Source organism: Neoarius graeffei, chromosome 5, assembly GCF_027579695.1.
Source record: "Neoarius graeffei isolate fNeoGra1 chromosome 5, fNeoGra1.pri, whole genome shotgun sequence".
Taxonomy (NCBI): domain Eukaryota; kingdom Metazoa; phylum Chordata; class Actinopteri; order Siluriformes; family Ariidae; genus Neoarius; species Neoarius graeffei.
The window spans coordinates 98,924,324-98,949,747 of NC_083573.1; the positions used below are offsets into that span (position 1 = coordinate 98,924,324).

The 25,424-nt window shown below is 41.1% G+C and overlaps 1 protein-coding gene across 2 annotated transcripts in view; it reads left to right on the top strand.

The window, feature by feature from the left end:
• actr3b (actin related protein 3B) overlaps positions 1-25,163 on the top strand; it is a 49,969-nt gene extending 24,806 nt beyond the window's left edge. For both annotated transcript variants that reach the window (XM_060920744.1, XM_060920745.1), the window contains 8 exons: positions 2,809-2,904; positions 5,823-5,930; positions 9,425-9,568; positions 12,352-12,525; positions 13,405-13,497; positions 19,813-19,938; positions 23,739-23,822; positions 23,997-25,163. In XM_060920744.1, coding sequence (XP_060776727.1) covers positions 2,809-2,904; positions 5,823-5,930; positions 9,425-9,568; positions 12,352-12,525; positions 13,405-13,497; positions 19,813-19,938; positions 23,739-23,822; positions 23,997-24,092 — 921 coding nt within the window. In that variant the 3' untranslated portion in view covers positions 24,093-25,163. The remainder of the gene's footprint in view (positions 1-2,808; positions 2,905-5,822; positions 5,931-9,424; positions 9,569-12,351; positions 12,526-13,404; positions 13,498-19,812; positions 19,939-23,738; positions 23,823-23,996) is intronic.
• The last annotated feature ends 261 nt before the right edge of the window (positions 25,164-25,424 follow it).

Genomic DNA, 25,424 nt, shown 5'->3' on the forward strand with positions numbered 1-25,424 from the left:
TAAATAATCCCCAATCATATATATCTGGACAAGATCTCACTATCCGGAATATGTGCAATGCTATAAATCCTTTATTGTGCAATATATTTCATATTTTATATTTATTTAATATATGTAGCATAGTTAGTATATTTTATTCAAGTTTTTTTTATTTAAAGTATCTAATTGTAAAATTTGATATTTTTGGTTACCAGATTCTGTGCAATAGTTACGCAGCAGTTACACTACCATTCAAAAGTTTGGGGTCACCCAGACAATTTTGTGTTTTCCATGAAAAGTCACACTTTTATTTCCCACCATAAGTTGTAAAATGAATAGAAAATATAGTCGAGACCTTTTTCTGGCCATTTTGAGCATTTAATCGACCCCACAAATGTGATGCTCCAGAAACTCAATCTGCTCAAAGGAAGGTCAGTTTTATAGCTTCTCTAAAGAGCTCAACTGTTTTCAGCTGTGCTAACATGATTGTACAAGGGTTTTCTAATCATCCATTAGCCTTCTGAGGCAATGAGCAAACACATTGTACCATTAGAACACTGGAGTGAGAGTTGCTGGAAATGGGCCTCTATACACCTATGGAGATATTGCACCAAAAACCAGACATTTGCAGCTAGAATAGGGCAATTCCATGTAAATGTCAACCTCACCATGCAAAAATAAAGCAACAGGTAATACATCAAAACCACTCCCAGAGATATCACCTAGGCCTGTATTTTACAGATGTGAATAAGTTGAACCAATTTGTAACCAACCTAATATGTCACTGTCAGTCTTTCTTTCTTATAATGTAAACCCCAAGCTAAAATCAACTTTGATCATGTACAATTCTATATTATTGCCACAAGCCACAGAAATGTATGCTAAAATCCACAAAACAGCAAAACAATAGCCATCCTAAATATTATTGAAGAACTTTGATAGTTTTAGCTGATATTTAGAGAGTTTTTCAAAGGGTTATGGTGGTTAAATTGCTGATTTTCTAAACATATGCCATGTCTATTTCAGACGCGTCACATCCATAACGGAATTTCGTCACATCCATAACGCTGACTTTTCCTTCCGAAACTCTGCATGAAATACAAAATATTTTAAACAAAGATTTTTTAATATTCACCTTGGACCCCTCTATCAAATGGATATCTCCATTTCGACATTAGGTTTACAATTTCACAGAGTTTGATAAAAATGTACAGTCACCCAAGAAAAGTGATACTTTTTCTGTCACATCCATAACGCATCTTTTATTGGCATTTTCTGGCATGCCCTAGATGTACTATGGGAATTGTTCTTGTTCTATCACTTCTCCAGTATGGCACAGCCTTAAAATATGCAACACCTGTTTAAATACTGGGAGACAATAAAACATGCACTGGGTCATTTGTTGCCATTTTGAGTTCAAGTGTCACGTCCATAACGCTGGAATTGCTCAATAGTCATTTACCACATTAGCAATGTATAGAGTGGATTTCTGATTAGTTTAAAGTGATCTTCATTGAAAAGAACAGTGCTTTTCTTTCAAAAATAAGGACATTTCAAAGTGACCCCAAACTTTTGAACGGTAGTGTATATTGACGTAAGCCAGTGGAACGAAATTTCGTTCAAATGTGCATTCTGAATGTAAAGTTATCTATCTATCTATCTATCTATCTATCTATCTATCTATCTATCTATCTATCTATCTATCTATCTAGAGATGTGGAAAGAGGTTCTCTGGTCTAATGATAATAATAATAAGTAGTTACATTTATATAGCACCTTTCACAATCCCAAGGTCACTTTACAAAATAACTTTAGCAGACTAATCAGTACAGGAAGAAGACAAAAGTCCATAGAAAGGTTGAAAGTTGAGAGACTGAAAGATTGAGGAAGAGAATTCCAGAGTCTGGGGGTCATGGCACTAAAGAACCTGCCTCCCTCTGTGGAAAATCTAGTGCATGGGACAGCAAGTAGATGCTCGAAAGACTGATTATGATTAGAACAAAATGGAAGAGTTTGGTCTTGGTGGAAACCCAATACTCATCATTACCCTGAGAGCACCATGTAAAATATGAAGCATGGTGGTGGAAGCATCATGCCGAGTGTTCCGCTTGGTTGCTGACATTGGTCGATGGAATTCTCTTGGCAGAGCCATGATTGCGCTTTATTCTTTCCATTTTTAATAAGGTGTGTAACAGTGCTTCACTAGATAATCATTGCAATATTGGCATTAATTTCTACACCCTAAAAAAGAAGACTTCATCTGCTTTCCTGGAGGAATCAAACTGGACAGTCTGAGCAGTCCAGTGTAGCCGCAAGAACTGCCTGTTCTTGGCTGGCAGGATCAGAACCTGACGCGTTTTTCTGCTGTTGTACGTCTGAGGTGTTGTGCATTCTGAAATGCTTTTCTGCTCACCACGTTTGTAAAGAGTGATTATTAGAGTTACAGTCCATGCCTCTCTGACCTCTCATCAACAAGATGTTTCCACCTGCAGAACTACGGTACCAATCACTGGATGTTTTTTTGTTTTTGGCACCATTCTACAAGTGTAAACTCTTGTGACAGACTGCTGTGTGTGAAAAATCCCCGAAGATCAATGGTTTCTGAAATCTTCAAACTGCCACTAACAACCATGCCACAGCCAACATCACTGAGGTTTTTCCACAATCAGATTTTTGATGGGAACATTACTGAAAACTTTATCTGCATGGGTTTATGTGTTTCGTTGCTGCCACATGATTGGCTGATTAGATAATTGGATAATTAAATAATTTTGGATTGTTACGTCATTGTGTTACTGTATCTGTATTTCTTTTTTAATTGACATTCAGACCGAGCCTCCGCTGAACACACCAGAGAATAGAGAATGTTTAGCTGAGATCATGTTCGAAACATTCAACATTCCAGGCCTTTACATCGCTGTCCAGGTAAAAAGTTCAGATCACATCACTGATGAACATGATTTCTTGGAGAATAGATGAATAATTGAGCATGAATGTAAATGAGGAAATGTAAATAAAATGTAAATAAGTAATTGTATACTGATAAACTATTTAAGATACAACAAGACATTGTGATGCGAAAAATTCATATGTGAAATTTTTGCACACCGAGTATACACACCGAGTCCGATGCAGATTTTAAAAATATTTCATGTTATATTTTCTGCTGGGGCGGCACGGTGGTGTAGTGGTTAGCGCTGTCGCCTCACAGCAAGAAGGTCCGGGTTCGGGCCTCGTGGCCGGCGAGGGCCTTTCTGTGCGGAGTTTGCATGTTCTCCCCGTGTCCGCGTGGGTTTCCTCCGGGTGCTCCGGTTTCCCCCACAGTCCAAAGACATGCAGGTTAGGTTAACTGGTGACTCTAAATTGACCGTAGGTGTGAATGTGAGTGTGAATGGTTGTCTGTGTCTGTGTCAGCCCTGTGATGACCTGGCGACTTGTCCAGGGTGTACCCCGCCTTTCGCCCGTAGTCAGCTGGGATAGGCTCCAGCTTGCCTGCGACCCTGTAGAACAGGATAAAGCGGCTAGAGGTGATGAGATGAGATGAGAGAGATTTTCTGCTTGTTTCATGCCGTGACTATCAGTACTGTCCTTCATGAATGACTGAATCGTCTAATAGAGATGAAGACAGTAATTATTGACATGTTCTCAAGAAAGAGAACGTTTTGGCTACAAATGACAACAGGGCGAATTTCATAACCTCGTTAAAGAGTTGAAGCTGAAACACATGATGTTGGACAAAAAGTTAAAGTCCTTCCCATGCCAGGACCTGGTCTTCCCAGGCAGTCTCCCATCCCTGTACTAACCAGGCACTTAAGGTGCATTGGACTGCATGCACCAATCTCCATTTCTATAACTGTGACGGAGTGCCCACCACTACAGTTGAGTATGTGCTCTGACTGCCATACCAACGAGCCTGGCTCTTAGGTGTTGTGGTTTGGCACCCTGTTGACCTGGGTTCAAGGCAGGATAAGGTGACCGTTGTCTTGCTTAGCTACAGATGGTGTCAGAAGTGGGATGGCTTGCCGTGAGGCCATCAGAGGTGAGCTGTACGAGGGACCCCCAGGATAGGTGGCTCCTGTGTGAGGGACCCCAGAGATGGGTGAAGCATGAGTGTGTGGGGTACCCTGGTATGGGAGAAGTACGGCTGGGGGATGCGTGAGGGACACCTGTGTGTGTGAGGCGCATGGGTGCGCCTCCCGAAGGGGAGGGCAGTGTGACGGAGTGCCCGTCACTACAGTTGAGTATGTGCTCTGACTGCCATGCCAACAAGCCTAGCTCTTTGGTGTTGTGGTTTGGCACCCTGTAGACCTGGATTCAAGGCAGGATAAGGTGACTGTTCTCACGCTTCGCTACAATAACCCTTGGCCTCTTGCCTATACAGCTAGGGTTACAGTGGTGGACTGGTCCTCTGGTAACCACAAGAGTTTGACTCGCTATTTACATCTGTATTGTGGTACCTCACCGCAGTAGGTACCATTTTTATGATGGTCTTTGGTATGACCCAACTGTGAGTAGAACCCACACTCTCCTGGTCAAGAGGCAGACATGCTAACCACAAGACCAACTTGCAGTCCATGTTGGGCAGCAAGAAAGAAATTGTGTGTTGTGTGTTCATCTATTCTGTAGCCTCTTGGCTCTCGAATGTAAGTAACGCCGGTGCATAGCAGACATTCGAGGCTGTCTTGCTGGCTGTCTCTGACATCACGTGACGTTTGTTCCACACAGCGTGATTGGTTGATAAATTTATTTGTGGTGCGAAAGCTCAGGAAAAATGAACCTTGTTGTGGAAAAAGTCACTTTTTCGCTGTGTACTATTCATGTTCTGTATGAAAGTACTCATGATAAAAGCACATTAATAATTAAATTATTCCACGAAATCTAGTCATACATGAGCTGTCTTTTAGCCATGTACGATGAGATTGAGTGGAATAACTGTTTTATTCTAACCACATTCAGTGGATTTTGAAAAACGGAGCATTTTTATTTTTTTCCAATTTAAAAAATAAAAACTTTATACAAAATGTCCGACAAAATCATTTCCGCTTAGAGTGTAAACAAACCAGCGAAATGACAGGAGCAATTTGTGAAAAATGCGATAATAATAATTCTTGAAAAATAAAAAAAAGATACTTTCTTACCATCAAATACTTTTATACCATATTTTGTTGCTTTTTTGGATTGGCTTTCTTCTTCTTTTTCAGGGTTTTTCGGCGGTTGGCAAACCAACTTAAAGGTGCATTACTGCCACCAACTGGGCTGGAGTGTGGAACAGGAGATATTGGGGGGGGAGAGGACAAAAAAAACTATATTCTTTTCACCATTTCTGTTTCTTTTAAGTACTTAATGACGATTTTTGGGGTTTTGTTTTTGAGTGAGTTTTTATTTCATCCTCAGTTGGTTCAGCAACAAGCTCTGCCATTTTGTTTTTCTCTACTCGTGGTATATGAGCTGATATCCTGTAGTATTTTATATAGTGTTCTGATATTTGATAGTACTTTATAGTATTTTGTGAAGCACTTTAGAGTACTACATATAAATGAACTTTATAAATGAAATAAATAAATAAATAAATAAATATCCTCGTAGTAGAGTAGCCAATCAGAACATGCTATTGCTCATATCCAGTGAATGTGGATAGAATGAAATATATTGCTTTTTCCAATTTAAAAAGGGTTAAACTGATTGCGACACACAAGCATGTTTGTGAAATGATTTTTCAACATGCACAGTATATTTATAACTGATAATCACCATTACTTCAGTAATCACAAGTGACAGAGCTCATAACCATGACAATGTGTCACTGTGTAATAGTTATTGTGTGTGTGTGGTGTGACCCGCAGGCCGTTCTGGCTCTGGCAGCCTCCTGGACGTCGAGGCAGGTTGGAGAACGAACGCTAACAGGAATCGTCATTGACAGTGGAGATGGAGTCACGCATGCGATACCTGTGGTAAAGTAACCTTATTTTAGTTTGAATAGATCAGTGTGATGAAATAAAACTCTTTCATGTAGAGAACACGCTACTTAAACCCAAGTCTTATAAATACAGTAACACTTCACCTGCACCAACAGTGAATGAAGGCTAACAGGGGCTGGTTAGCATGACTGTCATTAATAATACAGTTTTTAATTTTGAGTCATTTTATACAACGACGGCCAAAAAAGCTTTAAAACACAAATGTCTCTGTGGAGCTATACATCCGTCATTATGTGCGAGGATTGGAATAATTTAATCTCTCCAACAAATAGTCCTAAGGAAGAGGTAATAAGTGAATTGAGATCTCTTATAACTTTTTTACCTCCGCCAAGGAGGTTATGTTTTCAGTAGCGTTGTTGGTTTGTCTGTTAGCAACATTACGGAAAAAGTTATGAACGGATTGCTCTGAAATTTTTTCCAGAGTTGTGACTGGGCACAAGTAACAATCCATTAAATTTTAGCGGTGATCCGGATCACCTTCTGGATCCCGGAATTTTTTAAAGGATTCTTGGCGGAGGTCTGCGCTCTCCGAGTGCTTTTCTAGTATTTTAATGTGTTTCACTGTAAAACATTGAGATGTAAAAGGAAAGAGCCTTTAACGTTGATGACACTCTTTCTACTGAGGCATACAACAGATAATTGCCTTGTAATTAATAGCAGGACGAATGCTTTAGAGGTCTGCGCGGGTCGGATTTTTCAGTCCCGCTCCCGCATTGTGCAGTCCCACTCCCGCCCGCGCCCGCAAAGAATTATGATTTTCAGTCCCGCTCCCGCCAGCGCCCACAAAAAAATTATGATTTTCAGTCCCGCTCCCGCCCGCGCCTGCCATATTTTGTCCCGCTCCCGCCCGCAAATCCCACATGATGCAGACGTTCGCGTTATTTCTCAGGAAAGTTCTTGTCTTGACACAGCGTGATGGTGCCCCGCCCCCTACTTTGAGTGGATCTGAGCATAAATATCTACAGTTCACGTTTGTTATTGTTTACCTTGTTTCTGAATTCAGCATGTAGTATCTCTAATAATAATAATTAGTGCTGTCAAACGATTAAAATATTTAATCACAAATCGCACATTTTTATTACATGAGAAACCATTGTAAATCTCTGATCAGCATAAAAAAGTGAATGGGCTTGCTTTGTACCAATGTTGTTTTTTTAAATTTTTTTTATTTTTTATTGCAAAGCAGAGCTAGTAAAAGAAGTGAACTGATTTACTGCTTGCGTTAGTCTACAACTTTAATCAGAGAGACATGTTACACAGTGACGGTAGGCTTGACTCAATGCTATCCCAGAAATCCTTCCTGTAATATGCAAATTTGGCCGCCTCTGATTGGACAGCCAAATTTGCATATTACAGGAAGGATTTCTGGGATAGCATTGAGTCAAGCCTACCGTCACTGTGTAACCTGTCTCTCTGATTAAAGTTATAGACTAATGCAACAAGTAAATCAATTCACTCATGGTTCTCTTGCTAGCTGGGTGTGAACTGCGAGTCATTAGAGTGATCAAAGAATTTCCTCTTAAGGTGATCAATGGCAAGTTTAAGATGCTGTTCCTCACTCAATCTGGCAATCTGACTTTCTCTGCAAATTTAGGCATCTTAAAATGTTTTTATTAATGCCAAATAAAATATCCAGCACAAATTATATATGATAAACATAAATTAATAATTTATAAATTTTATTTCAAGCACGTTTTTAGTTAGCGGGACTGCAGCTTATCACCGCTCCCACCCGCGCCGCATATGTGCACTCCCGCTCCCGCCCGCACGCGCATATGTGCAGTTCCGGTCCCGCCCGCACCCGCAATGAGCTTTCAAAATTTGTCCCGCGCCGCACTGCTTTGCGGCGGGTCCCGCGAGTCCCACGGGACTCCCGCGGGAGTGCAGGGCTCTAGAATGCTTAACCAAGAAACTCATTCTGACTCCCATTAGGTCCTGAGAGATTGTTTACTATTTATCCATATTTAATTGGCTTTTAGCACCTTTTGTTTTGTTTAGGACACAAATCTCGAGGGATATAACCCAATAACATTATATACACTCACCGGCCACTTTAATAGGAACTTGTTGTTGATTCTAAGATCCCTGTTCTTGGCTGCAGGAGTGGAACCCAATGTGGTCTTCTGTTCTGCTGTTGCATGCTGAGATGCTTTTGTGTTCACCACGGTTGTAAAGAGTGATTATATGAGTTACTATATCCTTCCTGGCAAAAAATCTCGAACCAATCTGTCCATTTTCCTCTGACCTCTCTTATCAACAAGGCATTTATCAACAAGGCAAATTTGTATCCCACAATGCCTTGCGTGAACAGGGAAAGCCCACCATGTTTTGCATGATGTAGTATCTTGAATTGGGTCATGGTGAAGCAGGAAAAAATAGATGAGAATTTAGGGCCATGTGGCCTTAAATTCATTAATTGTTCTATTTAAAAAAAACTAATAAAATTGGAGGCGGCACGGTGGTGTAGTGGTTAGCGCTGTCGCCTCACAGTAAGAAGGTCCTGGGTTCGAGCCCCGGGGCCGGCAAGGGCCTTTCCTTGTGGAGTTTGCATGTTGTCCGTGTGGGTTTCCTCCGGGTGCTCCGGTTTCCCCCACAGTCCAAAGACATGCAGGTTAGGTTAACTGGTGACTCTAAATTGACCGTAGGTGTGAGTGTGAATGGTTGTCTGTGTCTATGTGTCAGCCCTGTGATGACCTGGCGACTTGTCCAGGGTGTACCCCGCCTTTCACCCGTAGTCAGCTGGGATAGGCTCCAGCTTGCCTGCGACCCTGTAGAAGGATAAAGCAGCTAGAGATGATGAGATGAGATGATAATAAAATTGGAAGTCTGTGATTCGAATTCAGTAGCTTTCGGTCACTAAACAAAAATAATTGGGTGTCGGGAAAACTCTTTTTATGACCTACACTTGAAAAATCTGAAAGGCAGTTTAGCTTTAAACACAAAGGTTGCTGATTTGTGACCAGGGCAACGGACAGAAATAGAAATTTTATAAAACACTGGAATTTGAAATGTTCATAACTTTGGTTCTTTAGACGTATTTACAAAATGAAACAAGTTTTCAATTCAGATCTTCACACTCTTTAATTTCATACATTACACAACACTATTACAACTAGTTTAAAAACTGGCCTGTCATTGTTGGTTATAATTTTCAAAATATAATCAAACTAGGAGTGTCATTTAAACCACAGCGTCTCTGACCAGGCAGTTACTAAGGATGAAGGCTATGTTCTTTTTGTTCTTTTCAGAACACGTTATCTAGTTAATCCATTCATATTCATATATGGTCACGTCCTGAATGTAATCTCACCTGTAGTGTAAGAACCTTCTTCAATACATGTATTCGACTGCAGCAGACTGCTAAAGCGTGTCTATTTCATGATGTACTGTAACTTTGAGTTTGTATGTGCAGCTGATGTTAACTGGTATTCAGTCATGCATGAGTTTTTTCCCACCCTGGCCTCCAGGCAGAGGGCTACGTGATTGGGAGCTGTATAAAGCACATCCCTATAGCGGGCCGAGACATCACCTACTTCATCCAGCAGCTCCTCAGAGAGAGAGAGGTCGGGATTCCTCCTGAACAGTCGCTGGAGACCGCAAAGGCAGTCAAGGTGAATATACAATCTGACTTTTATCATTTGTCTCTCTTATCCACGACCTCATGCATACCAATTCTCCCGACATTCTTATAAAATATTTGCATGCCGCAGTGACTGTGATTGTATCAATGAAATTAGATTACAGGCATCAGATGTGCTGCATCCAGATGTTGGCTTCAGGATGAGAAGATGGGCATCAGATAGCATTGTACTGTCTTAATAATATCAGCTCTATAAATATCATCTGCTTTGGACATAATAATAAGAATAAATATTTATGTAAGAGAGATAGATGTGTGTTGAAAAAGGACCGATGAATGTAAATCTTCCAGTGGTCTGTCGAGGCTGTATGTAAAAACTAGTCCAGTGGCAGACCAAGTGAGAATCCATCACTGATGGTAATGAGTTTTGATTCAAGCCTGGCTTGGTATTTGTCACAGAAATAAAAATACAATCAGTTAAACCTGCCATATACAGGGAAAGAACAAGGATGAACAAAACTGTGCCAAAAACTGTGTTTTTAAGGAATAAAAGAGTCATGTCATGCTGTTATAATCAACAACAGAGTGGTGTGATGAAATGTTGAAGAGTTCTTTGGGACTATTTTCCCAAAATTCTAAAGTGTTTTATTCCTTTTACACAACAAATATTTCCCTAATGCTTAAAATTTCTTCTTGATTAAAGTACATCCCATTCAGGGTTAATATAGTTAATAAAAACTAAAACTAGAAGTGAAAATAATTTTGTTAACTGAAATAAAAACTACATAGAGACTGTGACTAAAGTCACAGTGATTTGCGCTAGCTCTTACAAACCGGGATGTCTGGTCACCATACCTTATAGATCCAGAATGGTAAGAGATAGAGAATGATGCTTGATGAGGGGAAAAAAGCTTGTTTTTCATGGATCATTCCGGTTCAGTGATCCAGATCAGCACCAAAAGTCATAGCAACGTAATTCAGCCCAGAGGTATTCTTCTTCATGTGAAATTTGTTGATGGATGATTGAAAACTGAGGGAGAAATAGCACCTTAAAAAACTTTGGGATAATACTACTACTACTAATAATAATAATACAACCCCGATTCCAAAAAAGTTGGGACAAAGTACAAATTGTAAATAAAAACAGAATGCAATGATGTGGAAGTTTCAAAATTTCATATTTTATTCAGAATAGAACATAGATGACATATCAAATGTTTAAACTCAGAAAATTTATCATTTAAAGAGAAAAATTAGGTGATTTTAAATTTCATGACAACAACACATCTCAAAAAAGTTGGGACAAGGCCATGTTTGCCACTGTGAGACATCCCCTTTTCTCTTTACAACAGTCTGTAAACGTCTGGGGACTGAGGAGACAAGTTGCTCAAGTTTAGGGATAGGAATGTTAACCCATTCTTGTCTAATGTAGGATTCTAGTTGCTCAACTGTCTTAGATCTTTTTTGTCATATCTTCCGTGTTATGATGCGCCAAATGTTTTCTATGGGTGAAAGATCTGGACTGCAGGCTGGCCAGTTCAGTACCCGGACCCTTCTTCTACGCAGCCATGATGCTGTAATTGATGCAGTATGTGGTTTGGCATTGTCGTGTTGGAAAATGCAAGGTCTTCCCTGAAAGAGACGTCGTCTGGATGGGAGCATACGTTGCTCTAGAACCTGGATATACCTTTTAGTATTGATGGTGTCTTTCCAGATGTGTAAGCTGCCCATGCCACACGCACTAATGCAACCCCATACCATCAGAGATGCAGGCTTCTGAACCGAGCGCTGATAACAACTTGGGTCGTCCTTCTCCTCTTTAGTCCGAACGACACGGCGTCCCTGATTTCCATAAAGAACTTCAAATTTTGATTCGTCTGACCACAGAACAGTTTTCCACTTTGCCACAGTCCATTTTAAATGAGCCTTGGCCCAGAGAAGACGTCTGCGCTTCTGGATCATGTTTAGATGCGGCTTCTTCTTTGAACTATAGAGTTTTAGCTGGCAACGGCGGATGGCACGGTGAATTGTGTTCACAGATAATGTTCTCTGGAAATATTCCTGAGCCCATTTTGTGATTTCCAATACAGAAGCATGCCTGTATGTGATGCAGTGCCGTCTAAGGGCCCGAAGATCACGGGCACCCAGTATGGTTTTCCGTCCTTGACCCTTACGCACAGAGATTCTTCCAGATTCTCTGAATCTTTTGATGATATTATGCACTGTAGATGATGATATGTTCAAACTCTTTGCAATTTTACACTGTCGAACTCCTTTCTGATATTGCTCCACTATTTGTCGGTGCAGAATTAGGGGGATTGGTGATCCTCTTCCCATCTTTACTTCTGAGAGCCGCTGCCACTCCAAGATGCTCTTTTTATACCCAGTCATGTTAATGACCTATTGCCAATTGACCTAATGAGTTGCAATTTGGTCCTCCAGCTGTTCCTTTTTTGTACCTTTAACTTTTCCAGCCTCTTATTGCCCCTGTCCCAACTTTTTTGAGATGTGTTGCTGTCATGAAATTTCAAATGAGCCAATATTTGGCATGAAATTTCAAAATGTCTCACTTTCGACATTTGATTTGTTGTCTATGTTCTATTGTGAATACAGTCAGTTTTTGAGATTTGTAAATTATTACATTCCATTTTTATTTACAATTTGTACTCTGTCCCAACTTTTTTGGGATCGGGGTTGTAATTATTTTGAAATATGTCTTTAAATATGTTCACTCCCACTATTACAGCCAATCACAAGCCTTTATGACTGAGATGACTGTGTTAAAGGGAAGTAAATTCTTGTGCTTGCCCTCAGGAGCGCTACTGCTACATCTGCCCAGATATCGTAAAAGAGTTCACGAAGTACGACACCGACCCAGGAAAATGGATAAAGAAATACAAAGGCATCAACGCCATCAGCAAAAATGAGTTTCATATAGATGTGGGATATGAACGCTTCCTTGGACCAGAGATTTTCTTCCATCCAGAGGTAACAGACAGCACTTTGGTGTTTTTTTTTTTTAAAGTGTACTACAGCGCCTTGAGAAAGTATTTGCACCCCTGCCCATGAATATTTTGTATTGTTGCAAATTGACATGGACTTAAATGGGAATATGTGATAAAGCTACACAAAATCTCATCTCATCTCATTATCTCTAGCCGCTTTATCCTTCTACAGGGTCGCAGGCAAGCTGGAGCCTATCCCAGCTGACTACGGGCGAAAGGCGGGGTACACCCTGGACAAGTCGCCAGGTCATCACAGGGCTGACACATAGACACAGACAACCATTCACACTCACATTCACACCTACGGTCAATTTAGAGTCACCAGTTAACCTAACCTGCATGTCTTTGGACTGTGGGGGAAACCGGAGCACCCGGAGGAAACCCACGCGGACACGGGGAGAACATGCAAACTCCACACAGAAAGGCCCTCGCCGGCCACGGGGCTCGAACCCAGACCTTCTTGCTGTGAGGCGACAGTGCTAACCACTACACCACCGTGCCGCCCAGCTTTCAAAATGATTTATGAATTTAAAAAAGAGTTGTGATTTGGATAAATATTCGTATCGCATTAGAGTTATAATCCCTATTTGGTTCATTACAGTTCTGGGTTGTAATGCTAGGAAATGTGGAAGCGTTCATGTTTTATATTTGTACATTTTGTTTTGAGTCAAATGTCATTATTTTTCAGCAGATTGTCGGTACAGGCGTGATTATTATCTAGCTTCATTTCATCTTCATTGTTGTTTATTTAAAAAATGTTGAGTTCTTTTTGTCATTTCATTTTCATCATAGATGACCCAAAAAAAAGATAGCTCATGACCTTACTTCTTAGTTTCTGATTTGTGAAATAAAATGTTTCCAGTTTGCCAACCCGGACTTCATGGAGCCCATTTCAGATGTTGTAGATGAGGTCATTCAAAGCTGTCCGATAGACGTGAGACGACCTCTTTACAAGGTACAGTACATCAGCATCACATGTACATCATAGAAGGAACAAAACACTCGGTGCCATGCTGTTATAGAGAAATAAGCAAAGTTGAGTTAGTGTGATGAAGCGGAGTTACTGTTACCACCTCAAAGTAATGGCATTTAGCAGACGCTCTAATTCAGAGTGACGTACAACATACCCAGAGCAGCCTGGGGAGCAGTTGGGGGTTCAGTGCCTTGCTCAAGGGTGCTTCAGCCATTCCTGCTGGTCCAGGGACTCGAACCAGTAACCTTTTGGTCTCAAAGCTACTTCTCTAATTATCTTATAACAGCACGTCCTGTTGTGTTTTATTGCACTTGTACCACAGCAGTTTGCCGGATTACAAGTACGTGTTGTAATTTTCGTCTATTTATATTTACATTTACAGGGGTGCTTGAAAGTTTGTGAACCCTTTAAAATTTTCTATATTTCTGCATAAATATGACCTAAAACATCATCAGATTTTCACACAAGTCCTAAAAGTAGATAAAGAGAACCCAGTTAAACAAATGAGACAAAAATATTATACTTGGTCATTTATTTATTGAGGAAAATGATCCAATATTACATATCTGTGAGTGGCAAAAGTATGTGAACCTCTAGGATTAGCAGTTAATTTGAAGGTGAAATTAGAGTCAGGTGTTTTCAATCAATGGGATGACAATCAGGTGTGAGTGGGCACCCTGTTTTATTTAAAGAACAGGGATCTATCAAAGTCTGATCTTCATAACACATGTTTGTGGAAGTGTATCATGGCACAAACAAAGGAGATTTCTGAGGACCTCAGAAAAAGCGTTGTTGATGCTCATCAGGCTGGAAAAGGTTACCAAACCATCTCTAAAGAGTTTGGACTCCACCAATCCACAGTCAGACAGATTGTGTACAAATGGAGGAAATTCAAGACCATTGTTACCCTCTCCAGGAGTGGTCAACCAACAAAGATCACTCCAAGAGCAAGACGTGTAATAGTTGTCGAGGTCACAAAGGACCCCAGGGTAACTTCTAAGCAACTGAAGGCCTCTCTCACATTGGCTAATGTTCATGAGGCCACCATCAGGAGAACACTGAACAACAATGGTGTGCATGGCAGGGTTGCAAGGAGAAAGCCACTGCTCTCCAAATGGAACATTGCTGCTCATCTGCAGTTTGCTGAAGATCACGTGGACAAGCCAGAAGGTTATTGGAAATATGTTTTGTGGACGGATGAGACCAAAATAGAACTTTTTGGTCTAAATGAGTAGCATTATGTTTGGAGAAAGGAAAACACTGCATTTCAGCATAAGAACCTCATCCCATCTGTGAAACATGGTGCTGGCAGTATTATGGTTTGGGTCTGTTTTGCTGCATCTGGGCCAGGACGGCTTGCCATCATCGATGGAACAATGAATTCTGAATTATACCAGTGAATTCTAAAGGAAAATGTCAGGACATCTGTCCATGAACTGAATCTAAAGAGAAGGTGGGTCATGCAGCAAGACAGTGACCCTAAGCACACAAGTCGTTCTACCAAAGAATGGTTAAAGAAGAATAAAGTTAATGTTTTGGAATGGCCAACTCAAAGTCCTGACCTTAATCCAATGGAAATGTTGTGGAAGGACCTGAAGCGAGCAGTTCATGTGAGGAAACCCACCAACATCCCAGAGTTGAAGCTGTTCTGTATGGAGGAATGGGCTAAAATTCCTCCAAGCCGGTGTGCAGGACTGATCAACAGTTACTGGAAACATTTAGTTGCAGTTATTGCTGCACAAGGGGGTCACACCAGATACTGAAAGCAAAGGTTCACATACTTTTACTACTCACAGATATGTAATATTGGATCATTTTCCTCAATAAATAAATGACCAAGTATAATATTTTTGTCTCATTTGTTTAACTGGGTTCTCTTTATCTACTTTTAGGACTTGTGTGAAAATCTGATGATGTTTTAGGTCATATTTATGCAGAAATATAGAAAATTCTGAAGAGTTCACAAACTTTCAAGCACCACTGTATAAATGTTCTCACATACATTATAGCATGTGTATATACAGTCATCATATTTTCTTTTTTTTCCTTGTAAAGTTAACTAAAAGATAAAAAACTCAGCTTGCCATGTTCCAGACAAACCTTAAAATCTAAAGTTACAGCAATATACTCATCAGCCACTTTATTAGTAACACCCGTCCATCCACTTGCTGTTTGATGCAGTTCTCTAATCAGCCGATCCCTTGATTCGTCAAATCACGCAGGTACAAATCAAGAGCTTCAGTTAATGTTCACAATGTTCAAACATCCGAATGGGAAAAATTGTGATCTTGCAGTGAAGTGTGACTTTCTTTCACTGTGGCATGGGTGTTGGTTTGAGCCAGATGGACTGGGATTTTTAGAGTATTTCAGAAACTGCTGATCTCCTGGGGTTTTCACACACAACAGTCTCTAGAGATTACGCAGAATGGTGCGAAAAATAAAAAACATCGAGTGAGTGAGTGAGTGAGCGACAGTTCTGTGGGTGGAAACAAACACTTTATTGGTAAGACAGGTCAGAGGAAAATGGACAAATTGGTTCAAGCTTTTTGGTCAGGAAGGATATAGTAACTCATAGCAACTCTTTATAATCGTGGTGAGCAGAAAAGCATCTCAGCATGCAACAGCAGAACAGAAGAACACATTGGGTTCCACTCCTGCAGCCAAGAACAGGGATCTGAGAATCAAGAACACGTTCCTATTAAAGTGGCCGGTGAGTGTACATTTGACTGTTGCAAAGTGCTGACACTGGAGACTCCTTCCATAGATGTTAAATAAACATCTCTTACAGAAAACTTATATCAACTTGAGTTGTTTTTAATCTGTTTATGTGGCGTGTTCACGAGTCCGAGTCACTGTGAATGAGTTCTCATCTCATCTCATTATCTGTAGCCGCTTTATCCTGTTCTACAGGGTCGCAGGCAAGCTGGAGCCTATCCCAGCTGACTACGGGCGAAAGGCGGGGTACACCCTGGACAAGTTGCCAGGTCATCACAGGGCTGACACATAGACACAGACAACCATTCACACTCACATTCACGGTCAACTTAGAGTCACCAGTTAACCTAACCTGCATGTCTTTGGACTGTGGGGGAAACCGGAGCACCCGGAGGAAACCCACGCGGACACGGGGAGAACATGCAAACTCCACACAGAAAGGCCCTCGCCGGCCACAGGGCTCGAACCCGGACCTTCTTGCTGTGAGGCGACAGCGCTAACCACTACACCACCGTGCCGCCTGTGAATGAGTTGTTACTATAATATAAAACTACTAGAGTGAGTGCATTCAGAGCTGCTGTTGGACAATTAATCAACACTTTCTGACCAATCAGATTTGAGAATTCATCATGCTGAGATGTAAGTATATTACATTATCAGCCTTTTCTAACTACAGTATCTTTGTTAGTGAAAGTTTAACTGTAAGTTGTTTTAAAATCATATTTTCTTCCCTTATACTGTATGAGGAAATCATTGTTACTGAAGACAATTCTCACGTGTCTGGTTCGTCAGCTAGAGGTCACTGTTCATCCACCAAACTCTCTAGACGCTCAGCAACAAACCCAAGAAGCGCACCAAATCATTGCACCTGTTGGGACAACACCAGTGTGACATTCACTTGAAATAGCCTAAATATTAATGCAGCAGATACTGAGTTCATTTTGTTTCATATGCATTGTGTGCATGTTGTCTGTCTGGCCAAACAAAGCTTTGACAAATTCTAATTCGAGAACCTGGTAATTAGAAGCGCCAGTGATTAAAAGAGCTCATTTGATTTGCATGTGAAGTGAATATGAAAACATTTGGACTGTGAATAGAGAGCAACGAAAGAGTCTGGCTGATCTGAAAGCATCTGAATATCTCAGTATTAACTCGATTCTCATTTTCAAATAACATTTTCCAAACCTAATACTTATGCAAATATGCTCAATGAGCTCTCAGAGGAGTTCAACAACATTAAGTTGTGTAATTGTGATTCAGAACAGTAAAGCAGACGTGAACCCCTGCTGTGGCCAACTCTATTAAATTTAACCCAATTGAACACCTGTGGGGGATTTTGGAGTGCCGTGCTAGATAAAGCTGTCTAACACCATCATCATTACTCCAGTTGACGGAAGATCATTTGGAAGAACGGTGTTCATCGCTCCAGTATTGTTCCAGAGAGGTGTAGAATCTGTGCTAAGGTGCATGGAAGCTGTTTTGGTGGCCCAACACCTTACAGAGACTCTGTGTGTTAGTTTTCATCCAAGTTGTCACCCATCATCTTCGTGATTGGGTGCAAAAATGTGTCTCAATCGGTTTTAATAAGAAATAAAATGCTCAGGAATATGCTAGTAATAGGCTTATGAGGGTACTTCAAAAAGTTGTTGGCCTCCCTCACCCAAAAAATGTCACAGGAGAAAGACATTATTTTTCAACATAGTTTCCTTTAACTTCAGTGCACTTGGTCCACCGATGTTCAAGCTTGGCTATCCATTCACAGAAGGTCACATCTTGAGCCTCCAGATCCTCCTCAACAACATGGATGACTTCTTCATCACTCTGAAAATGGTGACCACGTGAGTGGGATTTCAGTTTGGGAAACAGACAGAAGTCAAATGGGTCCAGGTCGGGTGAGTAAGTTGTATGGGGCAACAGTTCAAAGCCAAACTTGGCTGCTTCTGCCCCTGACCCCGTGCTGTGTGGACGGGTGCATTGTCCTGGAGCAATAGCATGCTAGCTTGAAGTTTTCTTTCCTCTCCTTTTTTCCTTGATCTCTTCTTTCATTTGAGTTTTTGTGGACAGTGTTATAAGGCTTTATAGTACACAGTTAAGTCACAAAACTGGGGTTTACGCCCCTTGTTTCAGGGTGAGGCCAAGAACTTTTTGAAATACCCTTGTATACTATTATGACTACTATCAGACAGAAAGCTGAACTGGAGGTAGCACAGTTGAAGATGTTGAGATTTTCATTGGGACAGACAAAGTTGGACAGAGTTAGAAATGAGTATATCAGAGGGACAGGACATGTAGGACGGCTTGGAGACAAAGTGAGATTGAGATGGTTTGGACACATACAGAGGAGAGATTGAGGGTACATTGGGAAAACAATGCTGGAGATGGAGTTGGCAGGTAGAAGGAAAAGAGGAACAGCTAAGATGAGATTTATGGATATGGTGAAGGAGGACATGAGGACAGAAAAAGATACAGAGGACAGGAGGAGATGGAGGGACATTATCCGCTGTGGAGACCCCTAACGGGAACAGCTGAAAGAAGATGACAAAGAGGCTATTGTACAAGACTGTACAGAATGGAAGCCTCAGACAGTATTTCTCCCAATTGAGTATTTCTATAACATTTAATAGGGCTTGAATTTAAGCCTAAAAAAGTCACTGCAATTAAATGATGGGTACAAATATTGTTGTTTCTTTCTATCGACAGCTCATTTGCTATGATCGATGACAATACTTTCTTGTACAAATCTGCCATAGTATTTTTCTTTATAGTTGGTGTTTTCTGCTGCCAGGATAAAACATATCCACCTCATATAAGTTGCACACATCTCCCTCACTGCTTGTCAGGGACTTTCAGCAGCTTACAATTGCACAAACTTGATGTCCATTTCTTGAAAGATGAAAATCTTGATGTCCATTTCATTTTGAGACGCAGTCCTTCTCATCTCATTATCTGTAGCCGCTTTATCCTGTTCTACAGGCAAGCTGGAGCCTATCCCAGCTGACTACGGGCGAAAGGCGGGGTACACCCTGGACAAGTCGCCAGGTCATCACAGGGCTGACACATAGACACAGACAACCATTCACACTCACATTCACACCTACAGTCAATTTAGAGTCACCAGTTAACCTAACCTGCATGTCTTTGGACTGTGGGGGAAACCGGAGCACCCGGAGGAAACCCACGCGGACACGGGGAGAACATGCAAACTCCACACAGAAAGGCCCTCGCCGGCCATGGGGCTCGAACCCAGGACCTTCTTGCTGTGAGGCGACAGCGCTAACCACTACACCACCGTGCCGCCGACGCAGTCCTTGTTGCTATAATTAAAGATGATGCGTAGGCAGCATGGTCTTGAGCAACTGCCCTTCAAATGCTCATTAGGAAAAGTGTATTTCTGGTTTAAAAGATTGATGCACTTCTGCAGTGAGAAACATGAACTTGATGCGATATCAAGTTCAAACATGAAACATGAACTTGATGCGAGATATGATGCGATTTGTAGAATACCAACAACAAGTTTTATTTGCTACAAGTAATAATTTCTGGGTAAGTTTAATAATGTAACTGTGTGTGTGTCTGTGTTAGAATATAGTGCTCTCTGGAGGATCCACTATGTTCAGGGACTTTGGTCGACGGCTACAAAGGGATCTGAAGCGTGCAGTTGATGCCAGACTCCGTCTCAGTGAGGAGCTGAGTGGAGGCAGGATAAAGGTTAGCATTTCAGCATGTAATACATCAAAACTAAAAGGGCAGGTCAGTTAAATGGACATTTAAATCCTGCACATTAACAGTATTGACAAACAAAGGAAGAAGCTATGCATGAAATCCAGTTTGCTGCTTGGTGAAGCCATGGTAGCTTTCATTTAATTTCAACCATTTTAACATACTAACTAGATAAGGTTTTGCTATTTGTTAACACCCCTGGATGAACTTTATCATGCTCAACCATGGTCTACCACCCACTGGCTACTGCATTTAGTTCCGACTGTGCACCATGACAGCTACAAATGAGATGCATACATACATACATACATACATACATTTGCGTACTAAATTCAACAGTATCCTACCCAGAGAACAGAGCAGACCCAGGGGAAGTTTCAAGCTTGAGCTTTTTGTTCACTAAATGCCAAATCCAGCCTCAGGTTTTCATCTCGCACTATATTTCCTGTACAAACCAAGTGAGAGAAACAGGGTTCAGGCATCACGCATCAACCATTACACTTTTGGCTTGTCTCCAGGCTCTCTAAATCCCTCTCTTTGGGTATACCTCCATGGGTATAGCCCAGGCAACAAGGCAAAGAACCATTTGCATCCTGTGAACCATGGTGAACTTAAAATGCCAGACACCAACCAGTTATCTGTGGGTTGGTATCCTTCATACAAGGGAGCCACTGCAATGGGGCATTAGCCAAACAGAGTGAAAAGGTGCCCTAGCAAGGATGATCAGAAATGAATGGAATTTCAATTAATGCTGTATTTGGACTACCATACAAAGAGCTTCCAGTTGATTTACAGCACCTGGGACAAAAACATGTTGGTCTGCGGCATGCAGAGCACAGAGAAGTGAAAGAAGCAAAGCAAGAGAGAACTGATTTAATACTTATTAAGGCAAGCCTGCACTACTTTTATCATTGTGCTGGATCTGGTCATTCTTTTTTGGTGAGATCAGTCTGAGGAATGAATACTTAGGCACGATGCAAAATGATATCCTGCAAGCACCAGGAAATATCTCCCCTAATTTTGTGGTCTTGGACCATAGGGAGGCTGTGATTGCTGCCAACTTATTAATTTGGTCAAGCACATCTGCTCAAGATTCAAGTGAAAACCCAGATACCATACCATCCAATTGCACACGCCACTAGGTTTGTTGTGAGCCTAAGTGGTTTCAGGGAGCCCAAACATATGTGCAATGAATTTCTGTAAACTAAACTGGACTTGAGGACAAGAAAATCTGCAAATAGCCCTTGGTTCAGCTTTTGGTAATCCATGCAGAACCAAACTTCCCCATCCCGCTTCTGCATAATTAAAATTCCAATCACTACGCAATTCCTCTATTACTCTATGTCCAGGATTTTCCCAATTGTTCTCTCGTGTTGGGTAATGGGTATGTCTGGCTCTGCAAAATGAATGCAGAAGGAGTCTCAAGGTGGTGTTCTGTGAGGTCTGTGTGACCAACCAGGAAGAGGAGAACAGGTCTGAAAAATCAGCCTACACCTCGGAAACCAGTGCTCTCTGGGAAGTGGTACTAGAACTGGATTACCTGTTTTTGGGCATTCTAGTTCTACCTCATATCTCTTTGCGATTACCATCACAAGAGCAACAAGGACCCTCTCTTTTCACTGTTTAAGAAAAACTGAGATAGGAAATTCGCTGTTTCACCTGTCTGCTCACAACTCATTGTTATCAACCAACCTGTCTTGCAACCCTAAAAGGTCTGTACTTCATAGAAAGTAAATGTTTAGCTGGATGTTGGAAGTAATACAAGGACATCATCTCCCAGTGAAAATTGCCTTGGTTGGGAGTCCTGATTGTTGCCTTTCCTGGACCTGGAGAAGATTCTCCTGTCATAAGTGACCCAGTGTGAGTTTCATTCAAAGGTCTTTAATTTTTTCAGCATGCCTCTGAGCACAGAACATCAGTCCAGCATGGCTCTAGGCTCTCTTTACTTTCAGCATGATTGCAGGCCAGCTGGTTTTCATCAGTCAATAAAGTTTGTACATAGTCCACCTGTATTCATATCTGGATATGTCTCAGCCTCAACCCCTTACTCAAGGTACAAGCCCATGTTAACACATGCCCACCCTGCTATAGTATAAATCTCAGACAGGGTTTAAATGATGGGGGGGGATTACTCACAAATTAGTAGAATATGAATAAGTGGTGAGATAATACTGCCTTTCTGAGGTAAATGTTTGCAGGAGTGTAATGGCAAGTCTAATACTCCATCCATTCATCCATCCATTATCTGTAACCGCTTATCCTGTGCAAGGTTGTGGGCAAATTGGAGCCTATCCCAGCTGACTATGGGCAAGAGGCGGGGTACACCTTGGACAAGTCGCCAGATCATTGCAGGGCTGACACATAGAGATAAACAACCATTAGTCCAATATTCTTGATGTATTGTTAGACAGTTAATAAAAAAATACATGCCAGTGAAAAAAAATATTTCTGGGAATGCACAAGATTTAAATATAACCCTTGGAACAATACAGCACATTTTGACACAAAATACTAGGGTTGGGGGTAACGCAGAAGTGGGTGGACGAGGGTTGAGTGATTAGACAGAGAGTCAAAATAAATATTGATATAATGTGAGCAAAGAGGGACTGGTTGTAGTTGAGGACCAGGTAAGTGGAGAATCTGGGCATGCAGAGTGATGTTATAAGGGAGGAAACAACCACTTAAAGAATTCTGAATAGAAATCTATGGGGAAAGTCCATAACACCAAATATGGCGGTTGTATGCACATCTCCTGCCTCTACCCCCAAAAGCCAGTCATCTGCAGAACAAGGAAATATTAAGCCAATTGTGTTGCTGCACTGATGCTAGCACACAGTTGCACGTGTATGGTACCATATAACCTATGGTGGTGGGGAAGATTTTAAACCTTATTTTGGGGCAAGGTCACATTACATTACAGGCATTTATCAGATGCTCTTATCCAGAGTGATGTACAACAGGACCCCCGACATACCCAGGACAGTGGTCAGCTGGGGTTAAGTGCCTTGCTCAAGGGAACTTCAGCCATTCCTGCTGGTCCAGGGAACCAAACCAGCAACCTTTTGGTCCCAAAGCTGTTTCTCTAACCATTAGGCCATGGCTTCCCCCAAACTTTAAGCATTTTTTCAAAATCAGATTTGCCTGGTGATTCTACACATGCAGTTTTTATGACCTGTTGGCCATTGAACATGCTGTTATGGTTCTCTCCCCATTCATTTAAAAAAAAAAAAAAGCCAAAGTCCTTCCTATGCCAGGACCTGGTCTTTGCAGGCAATCTCCTGTCCCAGTACTAAGCAGGCCCTTAAGGTGCATTGGGTGGCGCTGATCTGTGTTTGTATAGCCCTTGGCCTTTCGCCTATACAGCTAGGGTTACAGCAGGGGGCTAGTCCTCGGGCAACCATGAGAGTTTGACTCCCCACTTGCATCTGTATTGCAGTGTGCCTTGCCAGACAGTAGTAGGTACCATTTTTATGATGGTCTCTGGTATGACCCGATTGCGAGTAGAACTCGCGATCGAGAGGCGGACACGCTAACCACTAGGCCAGCTCGCAGTCCCTGTTCATTTAGAGAGGGGAATAACTGCCTGGGGGTGTTACCAAGATGGCTGCCAAGTGGCAAGACTTGCTTGTAAGGACTTTGACCTGCAACATATATGCGTCATACCTGACCACTTCACTGTGTTTTCAGAATGTCTAGCCTTGAGATTGGTTTCTATCATGTATCAGTGGTGCTGGTACTGTAGGGAGTTTTTCTTGTTATTGTTACCTTACTATTTTTCTTTCTTGCAGCCTAAACCAATCGAGGTACAGGTGATCACACATCATATGCAGAGATACGCTGTCTGGTTTGGAGGGTCCATGTTGGCCTCAACGGTAATACTCCACACACACAAGCATCTTATTTCAAATTGTGCCTTTTGACTGTAAGTTTGACTTGCCCTAACAGTTATTTGATCATTACTTTTCAGTACACTCTACCTTAATGCCAAATTGTTGTCTTAAGTATAGTTTTGATTATATCTTGCACATATTTCTGTTTCATTACAGCCTGAGTTCTTCCATGTATGTCACACAAAGAAAGACTACGAAGAGCACGGTCCCAGTATCTGTCGCCATAATCCAGTGTTCGGGATCATGTCCTAACGTTGGACGGTTACTATAGATGCAGTCCTGGATTCAGTGTTATGATCATCACTCTACCACTACAAAAGCAAAAATTATTTAGCATGAGCTCAAAAAGGGAATATGGAACAAACAGAGATTTCATGTTAATGACTGAAGCTCAAGATAAGAAGCTACGGCTTCTTCAGAGTCTTGTACTTATACAGCACAAAAACAGCATCAGCATCAGAAACACACATCTCCATCCAAGAGAGGCTGTACACGGTTGACTATTTTATTTACATAAATGTTACTTTTGTGTGATCGGAAATTTTCAGGATGATTTTATGCAAACACTTTGCACATGGCTTGAAGGTTGTTGTGAACACAGTGCACATACACACGTATAGACACTTCTGTATTATGTGACTATTTGAAAATGAGTTTATATTTGTAATAGAGATAATAGTTTATGAGGCAGGGACAGGATAAATATTCACATTAAATATTGCATAGGTTTGAAATAATATATTCTTAAGGGGAGAAAAGAGGGTCTGGATGGAAAAAGGGTATTTAAACAGAGCTTATTTAACTATTTCTGTACATTTAGAAATGTATAAGCAATATAATTAAGCCTGTTTTTAATTTTTTTTTAGTTGAACAGTGTCCTATATAGAAGTAATATGGATCTGAAGGAGAACTCTGCTATTCAAACCAGAATGACAATCTTTAAAACTACAAAATTGATCTGTCTCTGAATATTGCTTCTCTCTCTCTCTCTCTCTCTCTCTCTCTCACACACACCCATCAGATACCTTCTCCTGTAATGATTTTCTGTACAGAACCCTGACCATCAGTGGTTATGGTGGATCATGTGGTTAAGGCTTTGGCGCCAGAGCAGAAGAGCCTCAAACACACATATCTACGTTATTTTAGGATATTGATATTCTCATGCACTGCTGTCATTATGATCTCAGAAGATGAGGCGTAACCTTCTTATACAATGGACAGTAACCCACTATTACCAACAGCATCGTGTCAGTAAATATATATTGTCTAGACTGGGGGCTTATTGGAAAGGAAACAGGAATAAAGTCATTCAAATGAACCAAATCCCCAAGGCTGGATAAACTGGCATACTTTATTTTTGCATACGATACAATATTGTGATTTTTTAAAATTATAAATAAACTATCTATCTATCTAGAAGGGCACATGGTAGAGTGCATACATCCATCAAGCCACATATTATCAACATCAAAGTTAAATCACTTGAACCTAGGATAATACTAAAGCTGTCCACCAAATTTCGTCCAAATCTGTTCACTACTTTTTGAATTACATTGGGAACAAACAAACAAAAAATCCTGGCTG